General features: G+C 32.3%; 2 protein-coding genes across 3 annotated transcripts in view; both read right to left on the bottom strand.

Annotated features, from left to right (window-relative positions):
* Positions 1 to 79, bottom strand: part of Cpsf160 (cleavage and polyadenylation specificity factor subunit 1) — an 89,507-nt gene extending 89,428 nt beyond the window's left edge. Inside the window, exon 1 of the mRNA XM_080164137.1 lies at positions 12 to 79. Coding sequence (XP_080020263.1) covers positions 12 to 24 — 13 coding nt within the window. The 5' untranslated portion in view covers positions 25 to 79. The remainder of the gene's footprint in view (positions 1 to 11) is intronic.
* Positions 55 to 25,280, bottom strand: LOC145322267 (tRNA (guanine(10)-N(2))-methyltransferase TRMT11). 2 transcript variants are annotated; one of them, XM_080164141.1, is made up of 17 exons: positions 25,140 to 25,280; positions 24,486 to 24,566; positions 24,302 to 24,374; positions 23,932 to 24,014; positions 23,775 to 23,849; positions 23,338 to 23,422; positions 6,170 to 6,283; positions 5,939 to 6,043; positions 4,842 to 4,922; positions 3,425 to 3,485; positions 2,858 to 2,977; positions 2,552 to 2,717; positions 2,376 to 2,459; positions 2,245 to 2,298; positions 1,894 to 1,992; positions 1,358 to 1,447; positions 55 to 289 (listed from the first exon to the last, which is right to left on the bottom strand). In XM_080164141.1, the coding sequence occupies exons 2-17, from the start codon at positions 24,555 to 24,557 to the stop codon at positions 227 to 229; spliced, it is 1,425 nt and encodes a 474-aa protein (XP_080020267.1). In that variant the 5' UTR covers positions 24,558 to 24,566; positions 25,140 to 25,280; the 3' UTR covers positions 55 to 226. The 2 variants fall into 2 exon arrangements, with proteins under 2 accessions (XP_080020267.1, XP_080020268.1); XM_080164142.1 differs by lacking the exons at positions 24,302 to 24,374; positions 24,486 to 24,566; positions 25,140 to 25,280 and having other exon boundaries at positions 23,918 to 23,964.
* Between the last annotated feature and the right edge of the window lie 1,702 nt (positions 25,281 to 26,982).

The raw sequence follows: 26,982 nt of genomic DNA, 5'->3' as shown, positions 1-26,982 counted from the left end.
AAAAAACTTACGTAAACTGAACATTTCACTTCTATCATCAAATTCAGCAAATCATTTTATATCTTTAAAAAAAATGTATTATTTATATGGAGGAATGAAAAAAATATAATCACCACAATTAAGTGTTATAAATGTAAGCAAAATATCACAGAATATCAAGTCCGTTAGAACTATATTTAAAAAACAATTGTTTCATAGAATTAGTTTTATTTTCCATTTGACATAATTATTTTTCTTGAGAACCCTTTGATCTTGTCTTTGCTGATACTGTTAAATCTTTCATTTCAGCCTAAATTATAAAAAATGCTTGATATTTCATTACAGCATATAATCTATAGGTAACAAACTTTAAATATAGAAATTTATCTCTCTTGTAAAAAGAATGAATTTTATAAAAACTAGGTAGAAATTTGCTAGCTTCAGCATAATAACAAGAATTGCTGTTTAGTAGAAAATAAGAATTTTGAACCACATTTCTCAGAAAAGAAATGCTTAAAGTGGATTTTGCACGAACGAGACTTTTCAGCATTGAACCATAGTATTTTTTAGTCAATAACCTACTAGGTTTATGTTTAATATAGGTATATCGACTAAAAATATACTATACCGATTATACCTAGTTCTATATTAAAAATTAAAGACTTTGAAATGTTAAGTATTTTTTGGCGCAACATCATCAAATGTTGATAATTGCATAAATACAATAATTAAACTGATTACAATATTACAAGTTACCAAATAAATATACATTTTTCATCGAAATAACATACTTTTGTGTCAAAGCTTTTGAAGCAAAGTTTAAACTCAACAAAATATTTCATGATATTTCATCCAAAAATGCTTGTAATTTCAAAGTTCTTTTCATATAAAACAATGGTGAAACTTTTTTTTAATTGACATAATTATATAAAACATAAACCTAGTTATTCACTAAAACCATACTAGGTTCAATGCTGGAAGGTGCTTAGAATCACTTAGTCTCGTTCGTGCAGAGTCCCCTTTTGTTTATATTTCAATATATGTATGCTAATATTCACTACATCGCTCCCTTTCTTTATGAAAACAAATATTGACAAGAAAGTTCTTAAAAAAATTGACAATCGCCATATTTTCATCAAATGCTCATTTTTAGTCGAACTGACAAAAACAAACTTTTAACATACCTTTTAACGCAAAATAAGGGCAGATTTTTGGGATATCAAAGGAATGAGCTAAAGTTTAAGCAACAAGTAACACCCCAGCCGAATGTAAAAGACAAATCTTATACAAATTAAAAATTTAATAAGCAGTTAGGGAAAAACAATATGATTTTTATTAAAAATGGATAAACATGAATATTACATAATATATTTAGTACCTCACTGAAATTCAAATGTCCATACTGTTTAATTCGTTCTTTCCTTTCTCTTCTACTAACTTTTCCAGCCAAAGGAATGTAAAATTGATCCTAAAAGTCAAAATAGTTAGTATTACCTATAAAAACAATTAATAAAAATCAAGTACACTAGTAGCAAAGGTGTTCGAAAATAAAATCTTAGCGGAATAGTATAGTAGAAAATCCAAAGGCAAAATAAACCAAGATTAGTTTCTCTTATTTACTCCCTTCTTTCTTTTTATGATAATTCAATTGGGGATGTAAACATACTCTTAGAAAAACTAATTTGGGAAAATACACCACCATCCAAGGGGTGTGTCAAGATAAAAAAGCCACGAACCCTTAAATCTAAAGGGGGGGGGGGGGAGCCTTGGTTAAACCCTCTCGTGTCCGCCACTGGTTTTTTATATAGAATTTTAGCAATAAAATTTTGAAATGGAGATCTAAAACCCAAGGCGTTTTACGTTTTTAATATGCATTACGAAACGAATATAGCCTATTCAGTTGATATATTTTACCTTAAAGTTTGTTAACTCAGGATGAACTGTTGCCTTCCCATTAATCTCAGAATTTTTCTCCATTACAATCAACCGCCGGCTTGTATGAGACGACAAGATCTTAGAAATAATATTTCATTTATTACAATGTTAGTTGCTTTGATTTTAGTGAGTAACTTAATCTTACGCCTGAGTATCTTCTTCGGAACCGCCAAATTCCGAAGCTGTCACCCAAATAAAATTATTTTTTCAATCCCTCTGCCCAAACGACTTAAAAGCAAAAACTGACCAACTGCTTTTATAGAACACCGAAGAATCAAACAAAATTAGGACCAAAAGAAATAAAATTTCGCAAAAATTAATTTTATTTACCTGTTCACAGTCATATAGAATATTTAGAGCAGGATGACTTGGCAAGAGGTTTCTCTAAAAAAATCGAGAAATTTTTTTTTGTATATCACAATGAAAGTCTTTTCATAATTTTAATACACTTTAAAAATAACCTTGTAACACTGTCTTATAACTGGAATCCAATAGACAAGCCTACCACCAATGGTGAGATAATTAGCACTAAAGTTGATTAAATCCTGTAAGTAAGATTATTTATTAATGTATCGAAATAGAGCTATATTATTGAATGTTCTCAAAAGGATGCAAAATTATTAAAAACAATTTATACCTCAAGAATATGTTCTAGGGAGTAAGAGACTTTCTCAGGAACATGAGTTTTCAAATATTCTTCAGGAATACTTGATTTAGAATAGTCTTTATCTGTTCCAACTTTGGTCATCTGTTCTCTGATTCCATAAGGAGGATCAGTAACAATTACATCAAATTTAACTCCACTAGGTAAAATTAATATAATATATTTTTAAGGAATTGGTAAAAAGGTAATGAACTAGATACATATTTTCATCAAAAAGTCGTACAAAAAGTTTTAAAATATGCCTTTTCAGAAAAATAACACTTTAAAAATCTAAAATACCTTCTCCACAAAGATTTGGAAAAATCACATGCAATAACATCTCCGTATTGACTGGTAAGTCCATATTGTTGAAAATTAGCTATCATGCTCTCATCTTTATTTCTATCTTTTATCCCAGCTCTAAACACAAAAATAATTTTCTTAAGCGAAGCTTTCCTGCATTAAAGGTCAGATAGCTCTTTATGTTAATTAGCATGTTGGAATGTCCTATCAATATTTTTTTACTAGAAAGTCCGTTAGACTACTTTTAACAATATAATCTTAAGGCTTTTTTAATAAATATCCTATTCCTTTGATTTTTGGAACCTAGATTACTAGGATGATTAGGCTAGGCGTATGATTATAAGGCATCTCTATAATCTGCATGTCCATAACAAGCACCCTGTATTTAAATATTTTTGAGATAGAATTGTAAGGAATTTTGGTTCATACTTCTAACAAATATTGAATTAGTTGTTACTCTACATTTGTTGGTGTTCTTATGGCTGTACGTAAGATTTTTATCTTCATATGGATGTTCTCATCCGTGGTTATTAGAAGATAGCACTTTTTTTTAATAATATTTACCGCGTAGATCGAGTCCTTGCATGGAGCTGCAGAAAATCTATATCACCACCAAATACATGTCCTAAACATTAAGAATGTTAGGATATTATTGCTTTTGCATATTTACGTAAAAAGTAAGCATAAACTTTACCTTAGAGAAGAGAGAGGATTAAACATAAAAGTTCACATCAAACAAAAGCGGGCTTGACTTCCATGATATGGAGCAATTTTTTAACTCCATAAATTTCATTATGATTTTGTCAACAAAATTCCAAGAGTTATGAACATGATATCTTTTTCCATTCTAATGTCAATTTTTATAAGGTGGATTTAGGACAGGTATAAATATTTACCTTTTAAACAAAACTTATCTTGTTTATAGCATTTACTACTTTTAAAGAAAAAAATCGGTCTCCAGGTTTTTAGGTCCTGCAGGCTTCCAGTTTGATTATGGACAAGTAAAAAAATTTTATTTTTAAAAAAAAATCACAATAATTCAAAATAAATTGCTATTTTGTGGATGATATATTAACTAAGGGGGGAGGCGGAAGAGACACTTTTTGAAATATGGTACAAAAAAAATTACATTCTAAGCTAGAACTGTAATTGATTACCTAGGTAACAAAATTATTAATTTGTGGAAGGTCTAATTTAAGCAAAAACTTGGGCTAAGTTCTCCCGTCCTAAAAACCTCCAGGTGGACTAAGGACATTTTGTAAATAAAAGGGCTTTAACTGTACTTTCGTTGAATTGAATAAACAAGACTATAAAGAGATGTTTTGTTAACATAAAGCGATGGTTCTATTATTCTATAGATTAAAATCTCTAGCTAGGCACTTCAAACTTGGATTTATAATTTAAATGATAACATTGTGCTTAAATATTTTATCTCTGTACCTGTCTAAATAAATTATAATTAAAGCCAAAGATTTGACTGAAACATGAAAATTAAGTAAACAATAGATAAAAAATTAAATCAAATTATCAAAAAAAACTGTATAAATTAACTCGAAACATGTTTCTTGTTATCACTTTGAAATCTTAAACTGGACTGGAGTTGTAAAATAATTTGCTGGTGTACAATGTACATTTGTACTGTTACATATTTAGCGGCATTCAGAACCATAGACAAATTATAAATATAGAGTTCAATTAAAAACAGAGACGAATAATTTTGTATTAAATTCTCTTAGAAATAGTCTACTGAGCAAGTAAAGCAAAACAGATAAAATTAATATTTACATATTGAGTTTAAACACTGTATGATTTTTTTTATTGCTCTATTTTAGGACAAAATTAAAATGTGTCTCCAGTTCCAGGTTCTTACTTGAAATGATGGACAGTGATACATTACATATGTTTCAGATCTTGCTAAGTCGATTCTTTTCAAACATTAATTAGAAGGAGAAAAATAAGTCTACTTTTAAAATTGTCTAACCTTTAAATTCAGCTGCTGCCAGAAGTAATGAACCTGTCCCAACAAAAGGATCCCACACTAAACTTGTTGAATCGACCTTACCTTAAACATTTAAATTTTAGTATTTGGATCAGAATCTGGGATCAAGTCAAGCTGAGTATGCCAATAGGCTGTTTTGGCACACGCTACTTGACTTGGGGGAATATTGGCATACTCTACTTGACTAGAGGGAATATTGGCATACTCTACTTGACTAGGGGGATTATTGGCATACTCTGCTTTACTTGTCAAGATATACTTTTCCTAAAATTTTAGAATAATTCATGTATATATACAATACATATTCGTATGTTAAATAAATGTACTTTCGATTTAATACCTTTAAATATGACAATATTACATGTTATTACTTGACTTTAGACAGAACTTCTATAAATATTATCATTCTTGTTTCTGTTTAATATAATCCTTTGTAATAAATTTCAATATGTTATATAAAAGAATTTCTAAATTTTCATTTCCTCAACCATAATTTTTCGGCCTTTTTAAATTATTCAATTACGGAAAACATTAATCCCCTAATCCCCTCCTGAATAATTCTTATCTCCGCCCCTTTTAAGACATAAATAAGAAATAAATTACTTGATGAAATATTGGCGTGCTATGTTTTACTTGGAGGAATATTGGCATACTCTACTTGACTAGGAGGAATATTGGCACGCTCTGTTTTTATTGTTGCCATTGGCACACTCAGCTTGACTTGATCCAGAATCTGTTTTAAGTCCTACTGGAAATATATCTTTCTCCAAAAATCCAATGTCAATTGTGTGATGCACAGGCAAAGGACTTTTATATTAAAGTCTTCATTAAGACACACACATAAACGTAAATCTTTAATAAAGACACCCTCTTATTTCATAAACGACAGTAAATTATTTTCTGATATTTAAAAAAAAAATTATATGTTACAAAAAAACGTCTAAGATTAAACAAACGATACAAACGTGTTAGGTCCTTTGGACCAAAAAAAATACGAGAAATCATTTTTATCGTTTTTGAATAGTAGGAAGGGTAAAAACTATACATATTCCTTGTAACAAAAGCATTAGAACTCTTACCTAAATTTGCCATGAGCAAAGCAAGTTGCGGATCCATAGTGGTGTTTCCTATGAACTTTCTGCTTTTAATAGACTGTTTGGTTATTAGATGTCTCTGTCCTTCTCCTATTTAGCAAAAACATTTAATAATAATAACTCAACTAGCAGACATGTATTCTAATTTAGAGCGATATGATTGACCTCGTGCAATTGTTAATCATATACCTTATGAAATAAAAAATATTTACTTACCTATACTAAGGCCAAAAAAAATATTGTAAGGATTTTGTGGTAGGTTGTTATTTTCAGTACCCCAAAATTCCAAGTATGAAAATTCATAATCGGGAGACTTCAACCTGACTGGACCTAAGAAATATTGATATTGCCTTATTATATTAGCGAAAGGGCATTTCAGTAGGGGGCAGGGATTTCAACTTGGATCTATGCTGTTATAGGTCTAAGGGGGGGGGGGGGGAGTTTGTACACTTATAGGAAATGAAATTCAGTATCAAAGTTTGGGAGAGTCGTGTGGGCTTGTTTGTATAGTTATCAACCTAATTCTTTTTGTAAAATCTCTTAAATGACTGGATATACACGGAAAACTTTGAAAATTGAATTTCAGCACTTCCCTTCTAGGGGCTAGTGGAGCAAAAGACCCCCCAAAACACTAAAAATATTAGTTCTGAGCTTACTTTTAAAGATATCAACCTGATTTTTAAAGAAAACTTTTTAAAAATAACCGAATTGAATTTTACAAAGGGGGGGGGGGGGGGAAATGTGGTGACTCGTCACACGATATACCAGCAATTTTATTTTGGGTGCTACTCCCTTAGTTTTAGAGATAATTGGATGAAATCTTTTTGATTGTGTCACTAAGGGGGGGCACAGTGGGATTTTTGGTCATTTTTTAAATTTCCTCAATTTTGAGTTAAATGTCCCAGGGGCTAGTATTACCATTCAAAAGTTGCCATGCAACAGATTTTTTTATATACTACAAAATTAGGCAAAATACAGCCGTTTTGCTGAACGTGGTCAAAGGAATATTTTTAAAAAGTGAATTTTTTCATTAAAATCATCATACATTGCTTTTCCTACTTTTTCCTAGAATAAATTGGTGTAAAAATCTGATTAAATGTTATATAACAATATTTCATTGATATATACAGATGTTTCTACTTTAAAATGCAAAGAAAAATAAGAAAAGTTGTCATAAATCTGTAATTTAAAATCCAAGAACACCTAATATTGCATCTTAAAATAACATGTATTTTTTACGTTTAAAGGTTTTTCTCACTTGGGGCTACGAGGTGCCAAAAGTTATTTAGGCCCTGATTAAATTCAAGTATTCATAATTCAAGATTAGTTTATAACTCTTGGCACCTCGTAGCCCCAAATGAGAAATCCAGCTTAGAAAATAGATACTGTGAAGTTGTATTAATATAAATTAAATACCATTATGAAGTCAAACTACTTAAAATTGATATAATTTAATAACACACATATTTAATCTTTAAAGGTTACCTTTCCGTTTTTAATAGTGAAGCTATTCTGTAAATGATAGGTCCGTCTGTCGGTACATTTGTCCGTTAGAAACATTATTAGTGAAAACGTGAATTTCTCGGCTGCTATTTAAAAGACTTTATTACCATACTAAGAAGCATCCAGATTATAATTTACTAAGTCCTTCAGTCTATTGGTAATGGTCTGACAACCAGTTGATTTATATTTGAACAAGGATGATAACATTCATAAAAGCAAAGCTTTGAAACGGGGTGACAGACGAACATTAACTCTTGTAGAGCGTGAATATGTAAAATATGTATAAATAAGTCTTTTGCCTAAATTTGTTGCAAAAGTTCCTAAATATAAAATACTGTTTAAGGGTATACGGACATTGTTAGGAATTGATTATAGAGATGCTTCGCTTATAATATTGTACTTATAATATAAGTTAAAAATCAACATAAACGTATGGACATTCTGGTAATGATTATAGGGTTGATACGCTTTCCAAATCGTACAGAACTAATACAGGAATCAATAGAACAATTCTAACATGCCTAAGTTAACGAAAAAGCTAACGTTACGGACGCAGGGACGTACGGACTGACCCTAATTATAGAAAAGCTTCGCTGTAATTTTAGATAGACAGCTTTTTTTTGGGGGGGGGGGAGGGTAATGTTAATGCATAATGGGGGAGGGTAATTTTTTTTTTGGGGGGGGAGGGTAATGGTAATCTACACTATATAAAACTAACGTCTGCGCCCCTAGCATCTAGGGTATTCGAAGGGATATAGAAGGGCAGAAAAATAGCTTAAAACAATACCCACAGGCTTATTTATAAAAATGAAATAGCCTAAAACCATCCTACAGGGTGTCCCTCGTAAACTGGTTTTTTTGAAACGCTTATTACTCCCTTAATATTTGAGCTATCTTCGTAAAATAAAAAGTATTTGACAGCCTGCCACTGACCATTTTATGGGGTAATGATGAAAAATCCACAAAATAAACAGGAAAAAATCTACGAGGTATTACATAAGAGGCTAATTTTATTGAATTTAGACTAACCCACAAGAAAATATTTGCTTTGTGAACTTTAAGATTAGCTAGGGTTCAAACGGCTGGTCGCTCAGACTTTCTAAGCACAAAAATGGAATAGGCTTGACATTGCATACCAGAAATTCTCAATATTCAAGAATCTGAAGTGTAATATAAGTGAACAATACGTAAAAATAGGCATAATATTGATCTTTTTTGTTAATTTTTCATGTGAGCTCGCTTCAAATGCACAGAAGAACCTGAAATATACCAGACTTTTTAATTATACTACAATGCCAGTTCTTATAATGTCTGGAGTAAGTCTTTGTGATCCACCGTTTGACCACCAGCTGCTTTAAAAGTTAACTAACGCATATTTTTCTTGTGGATTAGTCTTATATTCACTAAAATCAGCCTGTTATGTATTACCTTGTAGATTTTTTTCTGTTAACTTTGCGGATTTTTCATCACTATATCATTAAATGGTCAGTAGTAGGCTGTCAAATACTTTTTATTTTACTAAGATAGCTCAAATAGTAAGGGAGTAATAAGCGTTTCAAAAAAAACAGTTTACGAGGGACACCCTGTATAAGAAGCTTCCCTCTAAAGAAGAACCATATCGGTTCAGTGGTAAGTGAGATCCTTCGGTACACACAAAAAAAGCTTTATATTATAGGATATACTGAAAATATATATAATACAATGATTATTATGAATAGTTTTAGGAACAAAGCTGCTTAATTTTTATAAATGTGTGTATGTCTTCCTTTCTGTATTTCTGAAACATTTAAATTAAATTTGATTTATAAGCCACTATTTTTTATGTCAGTCCTTTAACTTTGTTTAAAATACTTGATTTATATTGTTCTTTCCTTTCAATGGCCTTGGTTTCTAAATTTAATAGTAGTCCATGAATCTCCATTTATTTACTGTAGGTATTACTATTACTTAAACTCTCCATCCAACTATTAAAATTTGAAAATAACAAGGATGACAACATCCATTAAAGCGAAGCTCTGAAACGGTGGGACAAACGAACATTAACACTTATAAATTGTCATAACTAATTAATCAGAGCATAAATGTATAAAAGTTTAACAGAATTGTAAGTAAATTTGTTGAAAAACTGAATAATTACAGGATATTTTTAAAAGACATTGTAAAAGGGCTCGGCAGCCTGTATACCTCAGGCAAACCTTTTACAATTTTAAATATCAACTAAAACGTCGAACCTGACCCAAGTATGACAATCCCTCTTATCAAAGATCTTTTAAGCATCAAAATGGGTTAAAATTTACAGCTTAGTCACAGCTGATGCGCAGCTGCCGAGCCCTGTATACTATTTATTGAAATCATATAATATGTATATTAATCACATATGTACACCTTAAAAACTCTTCAAAAGTTTTAATTGAGGTCTAAGTCAATGTTAAAAAAAATTTCTTTTTAACAGAATAATATAAGAAATTTCGAATTTTTAACCATATGAGTAGATTAGTTCTAGGGACATTTTTCTTATTAAAATCACAATAATATGTATATAATATGTTATATTACATAAGCTATAACCTGTATATGAAAGGTTTTAACTTTATTTTTACATAGAATAAGCTTTTGTTGGCATTTGTGACTCATATAGTTAAAAAATCCCCAAATCAACCAAAAAACCCACTGTGGGGGGGGGGGGGGGCGTAATGACATTTATTCGTAATCCGTGAGCAAAATGGTCTAAAAATTTAGCTAGATCCTTCAAACTTGGTATATAAGCCTAGTCCTATAGGTATTACATCTAAATGGCAAAAAAATCCAAAATTTTTTATTTTAAGGTTAGGTTAGGTAAGAAAAACCCTGCGGAAATGGGGTTTTTAGGCTTTTTTTGGTCTATTTTGATGTGGAAACTTACCTTAAATTGTTTTTTTCTTAGGGTTATAACTTTAATACACTGTATCTATTCATATGGACATTATCTAAGATGATTCAGCAAGCCAGGGACCGACCCCAGGGGGCTAGGTGGGTGGCCCGCAGGGGTTAAGTGCACTTTTCCCAATACATATGTTGTGATACATCTAATTATAGGTTTTTTAGGTCAAGGAACTCAAATTTAGAGCTAATATAAGCATTAAACTATTCTGAAGCTAGCCCAATCGGGCTAGGTTGGTGGCCCGCAGGGGTTAAGTTCATTTTTTCCAATATATATCTTGTCATATATCAAAATATAGGTTTTTTAGGTCAAGAAACTCAAATTCTGAGCGAAAAATAACATTAGACTAACCTGAAGCTAACCCCCCCGGGCTAGGTTGGTTTTCTGCAGGGCTTAAGAGCATTTACCTAACCTAACCTAGAAAGTTACTTATATTTTTACATGTTTTTCTTGAATAAACTTTGTCTATTAATGAGGACTTTATTTAAGATAATCCAGCAAGTTGGGAACCGACCCCAGCGGGCTAGGTTGGTGGCCCGCAGGGGTTAAGTGCATTTTTCCAAAATATATGTTGTGATACATCTAGTTATAAGTTTTTTAGGTCAGTTAACTCAAATTCAGAGCTAGAATTAGCATAAGACTAATCTGAAGCTAGCCCCAGCGGGCTAGGTCGGTGGCCCGCAGGGGTTAAATGCATTATTTTCCAATATACAACTTGTTATATATCAAAATATAGGTTTTTAAGGTCTAGAAACTCAAATTCAGAGCTAAAATAAGCATAAGACTTACCTGAAGCTTAACCCCGCGGGCTAGGTAGATCTTCTGCAGGGCTTAAGTGCATTTTACCTAACCTAACCTAGAAACTTATTTATTTTTTTATTTTTTCCTTGAATGATCTGTGTCTATGAATGAGGACATTCTTTTAGATGATCCAGCAAGTTGGGGACCTCCTTGGGTCAGCCTCCTGTATGAAGAATCTTTTTAATGATGGCTTAAGGACTGAAAAATGCATTTAACCCCTGCGGGCCACCCACCTAGCCTGCTGGGGTTGGTCCCTGACTTGCTTGATCATCTTAAATAATATTCTCATAAATACACAGATTATTTCAGAAAAACCCTAAAAAACAAGTAAGGTTCCAGGTTAGGTTAGGTAAAATGCTCTTAAGCCCTGCAGAAAACCAACCTAGCCCGGGGGGGGGTTAGCTTCAGGTCAGTCTAATACTAATTTTCGCTCAGAATTTGAGTTTCTTGACCTAAAAAACCTATAGTTTGATATATAACAAGATATATATTAGAAAAATGCACTTAACCCCTGCGGGCCACCAACCTAGCCCGCTGGGGCTAGCTTCAGATTAGTCTAATGCTTATTTTAGCTCTGAATTTGAGTTCCTTGACCTAAAAAACCTATAATTTGATGTATCACAACAAATATATTAGTAAAAATGAACTTAACCCCTGCGGGCCACCCACCTAGCCCGCTGTGGATAGCTTCATAGTTTGATACTTTTATTAGCTGTAAATTTGAGTTTCTTGACCTTAAAAAACTATAATTTAATGTATGATAACACATACTTTTATGCATTTAACCCCTGCGGGCCACCCACCTAGCCCGCTGGGGTCGGTCTTCGACTTGCTGGATCATCTGAAATAAGGTCCTCATGAATGGAGTTTATTTGAGAAACAAAACCTAAAAAAATAATATTAAATGTAAGTTTCTAGGTTAGGTTAGGTAAAATGCCCTTAAGCTCTGTTGGCAACCCACCTAGCCCGTTGGGGTTAGCTTCAGATTAGTCTAATGCTTATTTCAGCTCTGAATTTGAGTTCTTTGACCTAAAAAAAACCTATAATTGGATGTATCACAACATATATATTGGGAAAATGCACTTAACCCCTGCAGGCCACCCACCTAGTCCGCTGGGGTCGGTCTTCGACTTTCTGGATCATCTAAAATAAGGTCATCATGAATGGACAGTTTATTCGAGAAAAAAAACCTAAAAAAAATATTGAATGTAAGTTTCTAGGTTAGGTTAGGTAAAATGCACTTAAGCCCTGTGGGCAACCCAACTAGCCCGCTGGGGTTAGCTTCAGATTATTCTAATGCTTATTTTAACTCTGAATTTGAGTTCATGACCTTAAAAACCTATATTTTGATATATCACCAGATATATTTTGGAAAATAATGCACTTAACCCCTGCAGGCCACCAACCTAGCCCGCTGGGGCTAGCTTCAGATTAGTCGTTTCGCGACTTGCTGGATCATTTTAAATAAAGTCCTCATTAATAGAGACAGTTTATTCAAGAAAAAAAACCTGTAAAATATAAGTAAGTTTCTAGGTTAGGTTAGGTAAATGCTCTTAAGCCCTGCAGAAAACCAACCTAGCCCGGGGGGGTTAGCTTCAGGTTAGTCTAATGCTAATTTTCGCTCAGAATTTGAGTTTCTTGACCTAAAAAACCTATATTTTGATATATAACAATATATATATTGGAAAAAATGCACTTAGCCCCTGCGGGCCACCAACCTAGCCCGCTGGGGCTAGCTTCAGAATAGTTTAATGCTTGTTTTATCTCTAAATTTGAGTTCCTTGACCTAAAAAACCTATGATTAGATGTATCACAACATGTGTATTGGGAAAAATGCACTTAACCCCTGCGGGCCACCCACCTAGCCCCCTGGGGTCGATCCCTGACTTGCTGAATCATCTTAAATAATGTCCATATGAATAGATACAGTGTATTTAAATTAAAACCCTAAGAAAAACAATTTAAGGTAAGTTTCCACATCAAAATAGACCAAAAAAGCCTAAAAACCCCATTTCCGCAGAGTTTTTCTTACCTAACCTAACCTTAAAATAAAAAATTTTGGATTTTTTTGCCATTTAGATGTAATACCTATAGGACTAGGCTTATATACCAAGTTTGAAGGGTCTAGCTAAATTTTTAGACCATTTTGCTCACGGATTACGAATAAATGTCATTACGCCCCCCCCCCTTACCCCAAGTTTTGGTATCTTTCAAAAAAAAAACGGCGGCGGGACCGCCGCTCCCGCCGCCGTTTTCCGCCGCCACCAAAAAAATATTTTTTATTGCATTTCTCGCCGAATTAGGCAATTTGGAATCATTTGAGACCATGTTATTTTTTTCAAAAATTGTTCCTCTTACAAGCAACCCTGCTTCTCGTTTATGAAGGTATATCTTAAATACAGTATGCTACTCCCTTAGTTTTAGAGATAACTAGCGGCTTCGCCCCTAGCCTCTAGGGGCTTCGAGCTATATAGTTTTGGGAAGACAACCCTCCTTAATAGAAATATTCAAAAAAAATTATTCTTTGTTTAATTACTCTGTGGTAAAATTAAACCCAGGTTGTGCGCTTTATGCACAAAAATTTTAATTTGTACAAATTAAACCCAGGTTGTTTGCCGTATACACAAAAATTTCAATTAGTAAAAATTAGACCTAGGTTGTTCACATACACAAAAATTAAAATTAAAAAAAAAATATTTTGATTTTTTTGGGGGGGGGGATTCATGGGGGCTTCGCCCCATGTAGCAGTGGGGTTCCCCCACCCCAATTACTGGTTTTTGTTTTTAAAAAAATTAAAAAAAAAAATTTTGGAAGTGGGGATTTTTTTATTTTTGGGGGGGTTGGGGTGTCCCACCCCCTAAGAAAATAGCTTAAAACCACCAGAGGACAAGTAGGTATATTTCCAGAAGGGTAGAGCCCAATTTGATCAGCAGTTACTGAGATTTTACAAAAAATGTAAAAAAAAAATTTTGGGGGTTGGATTTTTTTTATTTTTTGGGGGGTTGGGGGTGTCCCACCCCCCAAGAAAATAGCCTAAAACCACCACAGGACCAGTAGGTATATTCCCTGAAGAGTAGAATCCGATCGGTTCAGTGGTTACCGAGATCTTAAGGGACAGACAGACAGACGGACAGACGGTCAGACGGACAGACGGACAGACATCAAGCTACTTTGTATTATAGATTGGATGAAATCTTTTTGATTGTGTCACTAAGGGGGGGGCGGGGGGGGGGGAAGTTTGTACACTTATAGGAAATGAAATTCAGTATCAAATTTTGGGAGGGACGTGTTGACTTGTTTTTATAGTTATCGACCTAATTCTTTTTGTAAAATCTCTTATATGACTTTATGTACACGGAAAACTTTGAAAATTGAATTTCGGGACTTTCCTTCTAGGGGCTAGTGGAGCAAAAGACCCCCCCAAACACTAAAAATATAAGATATGAGCTTATTTTTAGAGATATCAACCTGATTTTTTTCATGAAAACTTTTTAAAAATAACTGAACTTAGTAATCATTACACATTTCATTTTGGGACTTTCCTCTTAGGGGCTTGTGGAGCAAGAGACCCCCCAAAACTAAGAACAGGAGTTCTGAGCTTATTTTTGAAGATATCAACCTGATTTTTTTTAAAGAAATCTTTTTTAAAATAACTGAACTAAGTAACCATTGCACATTTCATTTTGGGACTTTCCTTCTAGGGGCTTGTGGAGCAAGAGACCCCCCAAAACTAAGAACAGGAGTTCTGAGCTTATTTTTGAAGATATCAACCTGATTTTTTTAAAGAAATCTTTTTTAAATAACTGAACTATGTAACCATTGCACATTTCATTTTGGGACTTTCCTTCTAGGGGCTTGTGGAGCAAAAGACCCTCAAAACTAAGAATAGGAGTTCTGAGCTTATTTTTAAAGATATCAACCTATTTTTTTTATAGAAAACTTTTTTAAAATAACTGATCTAAGTGACCATTGCACATTTCATTTAGGAACTTTCCTTTTTAGAGGCTTGTGGAGCAAGAGACCCCCCAAAACACAAAAAATATGATTCTGAGCTTATTTTTAAAGATATCAACCTATTTTTTTTGTAGAAAACTTTTTTAAAATAACTGATCTAAGTGACCATTGCACATTTCATTTTAGGACTTTCCTTCTAAGGGCTTGTAGAGCAAAAGACCTTCAAAACTAAGAATAGGAGTTCTGAGCTTATTTTTAAAGATATCCACCTTTTTTTTATAGAAAACTTTTTTAAAATAACTGATCTAAGTAACTATTACACATTTTATTTTGGGGCTTTACTTCTAGAGGCTTGTGGAGCAAAAGACCCTCAAAACTAGAAATATTAGTTCTGAGCTTATTTTTAAAGATATCAACTAGATTTTTAAAGAAAACTTTATTAAAATAACTTATCTAAGTAACCATTACACATTTGATTTTGGGACTTTCCTTCTAGCGGCTTGTGGAGCAAAAGACCCTAAAAAACTAAAAAAAAGAAGTTATGAGCTTATTTTGAAAAATATCAACCTGATTTTTTTAAGAAAACTTTTTTTTGACGTAACCAAACTAAGTATTCATTACATATTTCATTTTGTAATTTTCCTTCTAGGGGCTTGTGGAAAAAAAGACCCCCCAAAATATTAGTTCTGAGCTTATTTTTAAAGATATCAACCTGACTTTTAAAAAAATCTGTTGTGGCTACGTAGTTCAGTTATGTGAAAAAAGTTTTCCTCAAAATATTTTTAAAAATAAGCTCAGAACTAATATTTTAGTTTTAAGGGGTCTTTTGCCCCACTAGCCCCTTGAAAGAAAGTCCCAAAATTAAATCCGTAAAGGTTACTTAGTTCGGTTATTTTAAAAAAGTTCTTCAAAAAAATCAGGTTGATATCTTTAAAAATAAGCTCAAAACTCCTTTTAATAGTTTTGGGGGGTCTTTTGCTCCACAAGCCCCTAGAAGTAAATTCCCAAAATTTAAATGTGTAATGGTCACTGAGATCAATTTATTTTTTAAAAGTTTTCTTTTAAAAAAATCAGGCTGACACCTTTAAAAATAAGCTCAGAACTCCTATTCTTAGTTTTGGGGGGGACTCTTGCTCCACAAGCCCCTAGAAGGAAAGTCCCAAAATGAAATGTGTTTTGGTTACTTAGATCAGTTATTTTTAAAAGTTTTCTTAAGAAAAATCAGGTTGATATCTTTAAAAATAAGCTCAGAACTCCTATTTCTAGTTTTGGGGGGTCTTTTGCTCCACAAGCCCCTAGAAGGAAAGTCCCAAAATGAAATGTGTAATGGTTACTCAGTTCTGTTATTTTTAAAATCTTTTCTTTAAAAAAATCAGGTTGATATCTTCAAAAATAAGCTCAGAACTCCTATTTTTAGTTCTGGGGGGTCTTTTGCTCCACAAGCCCCTAGAAGGAAAGTCCCAAAATAAAATGTGTAATGGTTACTTAGTTCAGTTATTTTCAAAATGTTTTCTTTAAAAAAATCAGGTTGATATCTTCAAAAATAAGCTCAGAACTCCTATTTTTAGTTCTGGGGGGTCTTTTGCTCCACAAGCCCCTAGAAGGAAAGTCCCAAAATGAAATGTGTAATGGTTAATTAGTTCAGTTATTTTTAAAATGTTTTCTTTAAAAATATCAGGTTGACATCTTCAAAAATAAGCTCAGAACTCCTATTTTTAGTTTTGGGGGGTCTCTTGCTCCACAAGCCCCTAGAAGGAAAGTCCCAAAATGAAATGTGTAATGGTTACTTAGTTCAGTTATTTCTAAAAAGTTTTCTTTAAAAAAAATCAGGTTGATAACTTTAAAATTATGCTCAGAACTCGTATTTTTAGTTTTGGGGGGCCTCTTGCTCCACAAGACCCTAGAAGGAAAGTCCCAAAATGAAATGTGTAATGGTTACTAAGTTCAGTTATTTTTAAAAAGTTTTCATAAAAAAAAAATCAGGTTGATATCTCTAAAATTAAGCTCAGAACTCATATTTTTAGTGTTTTGGGGGGTCTTTTGCTCCACTAGCCCATAGAAGGTAAGTACCGAAATTCAATTTTCAAAGTTTTCCGTGTACATCCAGTCATATAGGAGATTTTACAAAAGAATTAGGTCGATAACTATAAAAACAAGCCCACACGTCCCTCCCAAAATTTGATAGGGTAGTGCGGGGTTAATGCAGTCATCGGGTCAATTCCGGTCAAACGACCAACTTTTTTAAAACCGTTTTTTAACGGTGTTCTAAACATTTGCGAGAGATCTTCAGAAAAGCAAAGTTGTAGTTTATTGCCTATACTTTCATTTCTTCAAAAAAATTGCAAAAAAAAATTTCAAAATAGACCATGTTCAATCTAAACTGAGAACCAAAAAAATAGGCAAATCTGAATTTGCAGAATACCAGCTTTAATATTCATTTAGGATGATTTTACTGTAAATATAAATTGTAGATGCATCTTTTGGTTACAAGTTTCCACCGTTAAATTTTTATTAATCAGCACCAATGAAGCACAAGATCTCAAAAACAGCATTTTGGGTAAAAACTGGTGAACCAAAAAGATATGCAAATCCAAAACAAATCAATGGAAAAACGATTTTTTTTTCACTTTTCTTCTGTTTTAAAGATTGATTTTGATAAATTAACAATTTATTAAGGGATTTATGCATTAATTATTATAAAATGTAGTATAAGGCAGAAATTAATGATTTTTTAAAATAAGAAATATTAGAAAAAAAGAAATTTGACCCCTATCACTTTAGAGGACAGTTGCTGACCTCCAGTCTTATTGATGAAGCTAAGTACATATTAAAAATAATAATTACTCCCAAAAGTATACAAAAATGATTTTTAATGTGTCAAAAAAATCCATTTTAAAATCTTGATTTTAAGGATGATGATCTTTTAGATGCTCCTATGAGTAGTGATGGTGAGCCAAATGTTATCAAAATGCATGACCATGATGACAACTTATATATTGAACTATGGTCCAATTTTTGTATCCATAGCAGCCTCCAGCAAAGCAGTATTAAAAAAGAAAAAAATAGCAATTTTAATTACTCCAATGCATAAGGTAAATACTGTCGTTATTGGAAGATGTTTATATTTCTTGTCATCAGGCTCCATTGGAGATTGCCATGACTACAAAAAATGGTACATAGGTTGATAGACAAGTTGTTGTAATGGGCATGTACTTAGATAACATTTGGCTCACCATCATCACCAATAGGAGTATCTGAAAGGACATCATTCTTAAAAATTAAGATTTTGAAATGTTTTTTTTAACACATTAAAAAGCATTTTTGTATACTTTTCAGGTTAATTTTTATCTTTAACATGTATTAGGCTACATCCATTAAACTGGAGGTCAGCAGCTGACCTCTAAAGGGATAGGGGTTGAATTTCTTTTTTTCTAATATTTCTTATTTTAAAAAATCATTAATTTCTACCTTATACTACATTTCATAATAATTAATGCATAAATCCCTTGAAAAATTGTGAATTTATCAGAATCAATCTTTATAACAGAAGAAATGTGCAAAAAAATCGTTTTTCCATTGATTTGTTTTGGATTTGCTTATCTTTTTGGTTCACAAGTTTTTACCCAAAATGCTGTTTTTGAGATCTTGTGCTTCATTGGTGCTGATTAATTAAAAATCAACAGTGGAAACTTGTAACAAAAAGATGCATCTACATATTATATTTACAGTAAATTCGTCCCAAATGAATAATGAAGCTGCCATTCTGAAAATTCGGATTTGCCTATTTTTTTGGTTCGCAGTTTAAAATTGTGAAAAAATGGTAAGTCCTATCGACCCCCGGGTTTTTGTAAAATGAAAGATATGGCATTCATTAATCGTTTGCAATTGGAGGCGTTGTTTTAACTTGATTTTTTCATAATTTTTTTTTTCGTCTAAAAAAAATGGTCTATTCTAGTCACTTTTTTTACTTTTTTTATTACTGTATTTATAACTGTATAATACCCTAATGTTTTATTAAGGTGATCTGGAAGCATAAACAACCTAAATGCATGACCTAAGCTTTAATCATTGCCTTGCCTGTTGTGTGATGTACATTACTAGTCATTTTACTGCTTGTATTATGTCATGTTTTGTTGCCTATTTCAATTTGTAAAGACATTAAAAAATTTTCAGACACATTTTTATAGTAATGGGAAGCGTATATCACCCAAAGGAACGCCTTAAATATTTGCCTGAAGATGTATCAGCTGCATTGGCTCATGTAAGAAGGGGTATGTCTATTAGAAAGACCGCTAGAAGATTTAAAATTCCATATGAAACACTTGCATCTTTTTCTTACAAGAGGGTGTTTGCGATTTTTGCGCGGTTTGGATTTTTTATGTCAAATCGGCTAGGATTAAGCTAGAAAGGTGTTTAAGGTGTCTATAGAAAGCTCTTTGCATGTCCTAACAAAAACTCCCCAGGATATGGATTCTATCTCCAAGATTTAGAGTACATATTCAAGATTTTGCATTTTCAAAATTCCTGTTGCATAAAATATGTTGAAATATTAGAGTTAGACCCCATATCATTTTGAGTTAATTGTCAGGCATGTAATTTTGCATCTTTAGACACCTTAACCACCCTTGTAGGTCAATCCTAGCCAATTTGAGACAAGAAAAAATGTATCAAAAACTGCTGTCAAAACTGGCAGGATTTTTAAAATTAAAAATTTTTTGGGAAAAAATCGCTTTTTTCAAGAAATTCCAAGACCTGCGAATCAGAAATTGCCTTTAATTTATGTATAAAGCTTAAAAAAAAACTAATCATATAATAAAAAGTATGATTTTTTTTTTAAGTTTGCATGAAAAAAATTGATGTTTTTTTTGCGATTTTACCAACTTTTTTATAATGGGGAAAATGTGGTCAAAAAATTGTCTGATCTGCATGCGACTAGTACTGTTAGAAAGCTAATGACCTCAGCTTTCTACTCATAGTTTAAAATGTTAAAACAAAATATTTTAAGGGGGGTGTTCCACCCTCCCAAAGTCAACTGACCGAAATAGCCCCACCAGTGGGGTTATTCCGGTATAGGCCAACCGCCGCCCTTTAAACCGATTTTTGACAGACTCTAGTTGCGAGATCTTAATGGGACCAAGACAGGCTTCTTCGTTATTGCTTTATCGTTCATTTGCACTCTTAAAAACCGGAAAAAGTTTTTGGGAAGTATGTTTTTTTTTTAAGTTGAAGCAAAAAATTGACCGGAATTACCCCGCACTACCCTACTGAATTTCATTTGCTATAAGTGTACAAATTCCCCCCCCCCTTATCCCAAGTTTTGGTATCTTTAAAAAAAAAACGGCGGCGGGACCGCCGCTCCCGCCGCCCGCCGCCGTTTTCCGCCGCTACCAAAAAAAATTTTTTATTGCATTTCTCGCCGAATTACCTAGGCAATTTGGAATCATTCGAGACCCTGTTATTTTTTTCAAAAATTTTTCCCCTTACAAGCAACCCTGTGGGGGAATTTTTTCAAATTCTCGTTTATGAAGGTATATCTTAAATACAGTATGCTATTCCTTTAGTTTTAGAGATAATTTGATGAAATCTTTTTGATTGTGTCACTAATTACCCCAAGTTTTGGTATCTTTCAAAAAAAAAAACGACAGCAGCACCGTCGCTCCCGCCGTCCGCCGCCACCAAAAAAAGATTTTTTATTGCATTTCTCGCCGAATTAGGCAATTTTGAATCATATGAGACCATTTTATTTTTTTTTTAATTTTTGAGGCGGTGTTGGAAAACGGCGGCGGCGGATGGCGGGAGGTTGCTTGTAAGGTGAAATTTTTGAAAAAAATAACTTGGTCTCATATTATTCCAAATTGCCTAATTCGGCGGGAAATGAAAAAATTTTTTTTTGTGGCGGCAGAAAACGGCGGCGGACGGCGGAAGCGGCGGTTCCGCCGCCGTTTTCTTAATTCAAATATTTTTTACTTACCAACCTAAAAAGATTTTGTTTGAATATCTTTAAAAGCACAGGAGTAGCTCTGAATTTAAGATATACATTGATAAACGAGAATTTGAAAAAAAATAGTCCCCCCACAGGGAATAACAAATAAAAAAATAACATGGTCTCAAATGATTCCAAATTGCCTAATTCGGCGGGAAATACAATAAAAAAATTTTTTTGGTGGCGGCGGAAAACGGCGGTGGACGGCGGGAGCGGCGGTCCCGCCGAAATTTTTTATTCAAATATTTTCAAATATTTTTTTACTGACCTACCTAAAAAGATTTTGTTTCAATATCTTTAAAAGCACAGGAGTAGCACTGAATTTAAGATATACCTTGATAAAAGAGAATTTGAAAAAAACTTTTTTAAAAAATAACTGAACTAAGTAACCTTTACACATTTTTTTTTAGGACTTTCCTTCTATGGGCTTGTGGAGCAAAAGAACCCCCAAAACTAAATATAGAAGTTCTGAGCTTTTTTTAAAGGTATCAACCTGATTTTTTTTTTGAAGAAAACTTTTTTAATAAAACCGAACTAAATAGCTATTAGAAATTTCATTTTGGGACTTTCCTTCTATGGGCTTGTGGAGCAAGACCCCCCAAAACTAAAAATAGGAGTTCTGAGCTTATTTTTAAAGATATCAACCTGATTTTTTTAAAGAAAACTTTTTTAATAAAACCGAATAAGTAACCATTACACTTTACATTTTGGGACTTTCCTTCTAATGACTAGTTGGATAAAAGAACCCAAAACACTGAAAATAAGTTCTGAGCTTATTTTTAAAGATATTAGCCTGATTTTTTTAAAGAAAACTTTTAACATACTTGATTTAAGTAAATTTTACAGATTTCATTTTGGGACTTTCCTTCTAGGGACTTAAAGGGCATAAGATCAATTAAATTCAAAAAATTTGTTAAGCCAACGAATATGAAAACATTTTTAATGTAATAAATTTTTAGTGTAATAAACAGCCCAATGTCCACTCTGTTGAATTTTGGTTAATACTCAACATTTTATCAACCAGGCAAGAATAAATATGCTCTAGAAGGACTTTTGAGACCTCCAGGATCAAAATTATTTTCTTTAAAAAAAATCTGATTGATTTCTTTATAATAAGCTCAGAACTCCTATTTTTAGTTTTGGGGGTCTTCTGCTCCAAAAGCCTCTAGAAGGAAAGTCCCAAAATGAAATGTGTAATGGTTACTTAGTTCAGTTATTTTAAAAAGTTTTCTTTAAAAAATCATCAGGTTGATATCTTTAAAAATAAGCTCAGAATTCCTATTTTTAGTTTGGTGGGTCTTTTGCTTCACAAGCCCATAGAAGGAAAGTCCCAAAATGAAATTTGCAATGGCTACATAATTCAGTTATTTTTACAAAGTTTTCTTGAAAAAAAATCAGGTTGATACCTTTAAAAATAAGCTAAGAACTTATATTTTTAGTTATGGGGGTTCTTTTGCTCCACAAGCCCCTAGAAGGAAAGTCCCAAAATGAAATGTGTAATGGTTACATAATTCAGTTATTTTTAAAAAGTTTGGTTGATATCTTTAAAAATAAGCTCAGAACTCCTATTTTTAGTTTTAATGGGTCTTTTGCTTCACAATCCCATAGAAGGAAAGTTCCAAAATGAAATGTGTAATGGTTACATAATTCAGTTATTTTAAAAAAGTTTTCTTTCAAAAAATCAGGTTGATACCTTTAAAAATAAGCTTAGAACTCCTTTTTTTTATTTTGGGGGGTCTTGCTCCACAAGCCCATAGAAGGAAAGTCCCAAAATGAAATTTGTAATAGCTACTCAATTCGGTTATTTTAAAAAAGTTTTCTTTAAAAAAATTCAGGTTGATATCTTTAATAATAAGCTCAGAACTCCTATTTTTAGTTTTGGGGGTTCTTTTGCTCCACAAGCCCATAGAAGGAAAGTCCCAAAATGAAATTCAAGCCGAAATTCAATTTTCAGTATATCCAGTCATATAAGTGAAATCCGTAAAGGTTATGTGTTATAAGTTAAAACAATAAAAATTTATGTCAACTTTAAAAAAAAAAATTGTGTCTTTTCAATAAGTAATACACATATTTAGTGAATATTATCGTTCTACTACTATTTTTAAGCCTTAAAACACACACCTTTACGGATTTTACCCGAAACCTTCCCCTCTCTTTGCATCCATTTCAAATGAAATATAAGATAAAAGAAAACAACTTTGACATGAAACATAAATATCTTGCCTTTAGTAGGAAGGTAATCTAATGATTCTATTATTCTCAGCTTTTCTGAAAGATCTATATTTTTCATGTAAGTCTCAACTGATATCTAGAACAGAAAAAGAAACATTAATTTCGGATACTTCAAGAAAAACAACACCGAAAACGGTCATAGATGTATAGATACTTTATATGATTTAACAAAGTATAAATCATATTTATTTAGAGTTTTTATTTAGGTAATATTGGCAAATTTGAAGAATAAAAAAATTTTTTTAGTGCACAATCTATTATAAGTATATAGAAATAAATTTGTATGTTACTATCAAAAAAGGGAATATTGAAAATAATAGGTATAGCTTTGACTCTGCAAAAGCACTCTTATAGGGTATAAAACATTTTTGTTGGAAGGAGGGGAGCGCATACTTATAGAGATGCTACGCATATAAAAATTAACAGACCTTATATGACTTTTCTTCAGAAAATATTTCCTTGTATTCATCAAACGGAAAGGATTTGACGTCTTCATGAAACTCCTAAATAATATACAACGTATAAATATCCTTTATTTTATTTTGATCCTCAATTATCAATATTGTATTACATTTTATTGGAAACCTGATAAGTAGTTCCTTTGCCCCATAGATGAATGCAATGTTTTGTGGATATACTTCTGCTTAATACTTTTCTAGCATCATTCACTGAATAGAAAGGAAGACACTTAGAAACATCAAATAGATAATTAAACAGAATTGAATTAAGAGAACATACTGAATTATGTATCTCTGAAGCATTTTAAGAAAGCCTGCGGTTTTATATTGTAAAGATACCCATTACTAAAATGTATCTACAATAAATCTTAATTATTTAATTGATAACACAGAAAAAGAGACCTTTTAATTTACCAGAATTAAGCTAAAATATTCAATAAGTATGTACTTTTTAAAAGAATAGGCAGTTAATTTTTTGAAATACAAATAAATAAAACCTGTGTTTAACTCTATTATAAACCATGGGAGTTCTTCGTTCTTTTCTATCCACTCGAATTGTAAACCTAATACCTTAGAATAAATACTATTGGTGAATGTTATATCTATAAAATATTTATTTAAAACCCTAAAAACGATACCCAATTAAGGTGCAAAGTGCATCAGCATATTATAATCACATACCTGAAATATTGATTCAAATTCTGGTATTTTAAAATGAAGATGGGTATTTGAGCACCAAAATAGAAAACGCATGGCTTCTATCTGAAACAAAAATATTATGAACTTGATTTTGGCTTGAGAAAATGAAATGCAAACATAAGGTTAATTATATTTTCAAAACAATAATGCTTTTAATTTAAGTTTAAAATTTACGGCGGTTTCTCTCATATTACATTAGGTACAAAACAGATTTTTAATCTTTTTAATTAGATTATGTTGAAAGGGTCAGAAGAGAAGTACTGGCATAATACCACACAGCAGTATTTTCCCTCCAAACATAACTAAAGTTAAGAGGGCGGGAGAATTTAAAGCGACCCATTAATAATTTTGAGTGAAAGCACCAAATTTCCAATATCATACAAAATCAACATACAATAAATAATACATCAACATAAATTTTTTTTTCGTTTTCGTTTCAATCCAAATCACGAGACAATGAGTCAACACTTCTGCAACCTTAAAAATCAACAATCATCATAAAATCAACAAAATTATATTCACAGTAATATTCAGAAAACATCGATCAAAAGCAAATATATCATGAAAAAGTATATAGCTAATATGCATATTTTAACAATATATATGAAAATATATTAAATAATTTTCAATTTAAACCTGATTGATTATGATGACATTGGCAATTTTTTATGATGTGAGAAGAACATATTATTCGAAACTGGGGGCGTTCTTAAAGTATCTTTCAGGTGGATAAATTGGAGGAAAATTGCCACGTGAGGTATCATTTCTGTAAGAATCAATGCTATTATTCATGAAGCCCATGCCATTATTCATTCCTGCACTCATGCCTTCCATAAAATTTACGTTGGGAATCCCACTTAAATTTCTCTTGCTTTCGCCACCTAAAAATATTAAACAAGATTATTTTTCAGAGGTATAAACCTCATACAACATCAATAAACTTACGAGCTTTAGCAGATAGACTTCAAATTACTGCTTGACGATCAAAAATTATTTCATTTTAACAAATATACAGTAAAATCCGACTATACTTTGACAGGCAGGCAGACATCCAATTACTGCATAAAAAATTTAGTAAGAAAAGGATTGAAGGATAGACACACAATTCCTTCATGGGACGACTGGAAAGTATTTCCATATGCTAGTTGCCACATAAAATAAAATCCAATGAGCAAGATTAAAAAGTATTACATACAGATAAACTTTTTGGAGACCACTGTTTAAGAGGACCATGTAACGATATATATTATATGCTTTTTCAAGAGTAAAATTATTTGTATTCTAGCCGATTTTTTACTTTTATTACTGTAGTTAGGTATACCTCTTAATAAACCGCCAAACCAGCTGAATTTGTTTTTAATTAGGGGGGGGGGGGGGTTAATGCAACCATCTCGTAATCAGTGAGCAAATGGCACTTAGAATTCGAATTTCGATCTAAAATTTTGCATGAGTAATCCTTGGTAGGTCTATTTTCCCATTTTCCCTAAATCGAACAAAAGTTGAAAAAGTAACAGCTAACGGCTCAGCCGTTTAGCCGTTTTTTGGCTATTTTTATGGGAAATCTGCCATAAACTATGTAGGCATCAACTTTTTGAAACATATTTTTGCTTTAAATCATGTGAAATGATACAAAAAAAACATTTTTAGATTTCTAATACCAGCAACTAGCGGCTAGAACCGTTTGAAAACGTTTTGGAGCAGCAAAGAGTATTATGTGGACCAACTAAGGATTACTCATGCAAAATGTCAGATCAAAATTCGAATTCTAAGTGCCTGATTTGCTCACCGATTACGAGATGGTTGCAATAACTCCTCCCCCCCCCCCCCTTTATATTATTTTTTATTTATTAAAAAGGGGGGGGGGCGTAATGACATAAGCTCTTAAACCGTGAGCAAAATGGTCTAAATATTGAGCTAGACCCTTCAAACTTGGTATATAAGCTTAGTCCTATAGGTATTACATCTAAATGGCAAAAAAATCCAAAAATTTTTATTTTTAGGTTAGGTTAGGTAAGAAAAACCCTGCGGAAATGGGATTTTTAGGCTTTTTTTGGTCTATTTTGATGTGGAAACTTGCCTTAAATTTTTTTTTCTTAGGGTTTTAACTTAAATACACTGTATCTATTCATATGGACATTATTTAAGATGATTCAGCAAGTCGGGAACCGACCCCAGGGGGCTAGGTGGGTGGCCCGCAGGGGTTAAGTTCATTTTTCCTAATATATTTGTTGTGATACATCAAATTATAGGTTTTTTAGGTCAAGGAACTCAAATTCAGAGCTAAAATAAGCATTAGACTAATCTGAAGCTAGCCCCAGCGGGCTAGGTTGGTGGCCCGCAGGGGTTAAGTGCATTTTTCTAATATATATCTTGTTATATATCAAACTATAGGTTTTTTAGGTCAAGAAACTCAAATTCTGAGCGAAAATTAGTATTAGACTGACCTGAAGCTAACCCCCCCCCCCCGGGCTAGGTTGGT

The sequence above is a fragment of the Acartia tonsa genome, chromosome 6 (assembly GCF_053477335.1).
Source record: "Acartia tonsa isolate MP-2025a chromosome 6, ASM5347733v1, whole genome shotgun sequence".
Classification (NCBI taxonomy): Eukaryota; Metazoa; Arthropoda; class Copepoda; order Calanoida; family Acartiidae; genus Acartia; species Acartia tonsa.
This window is presented reverse-complemented; position numbering and strand designations above follow the sequence as displayed.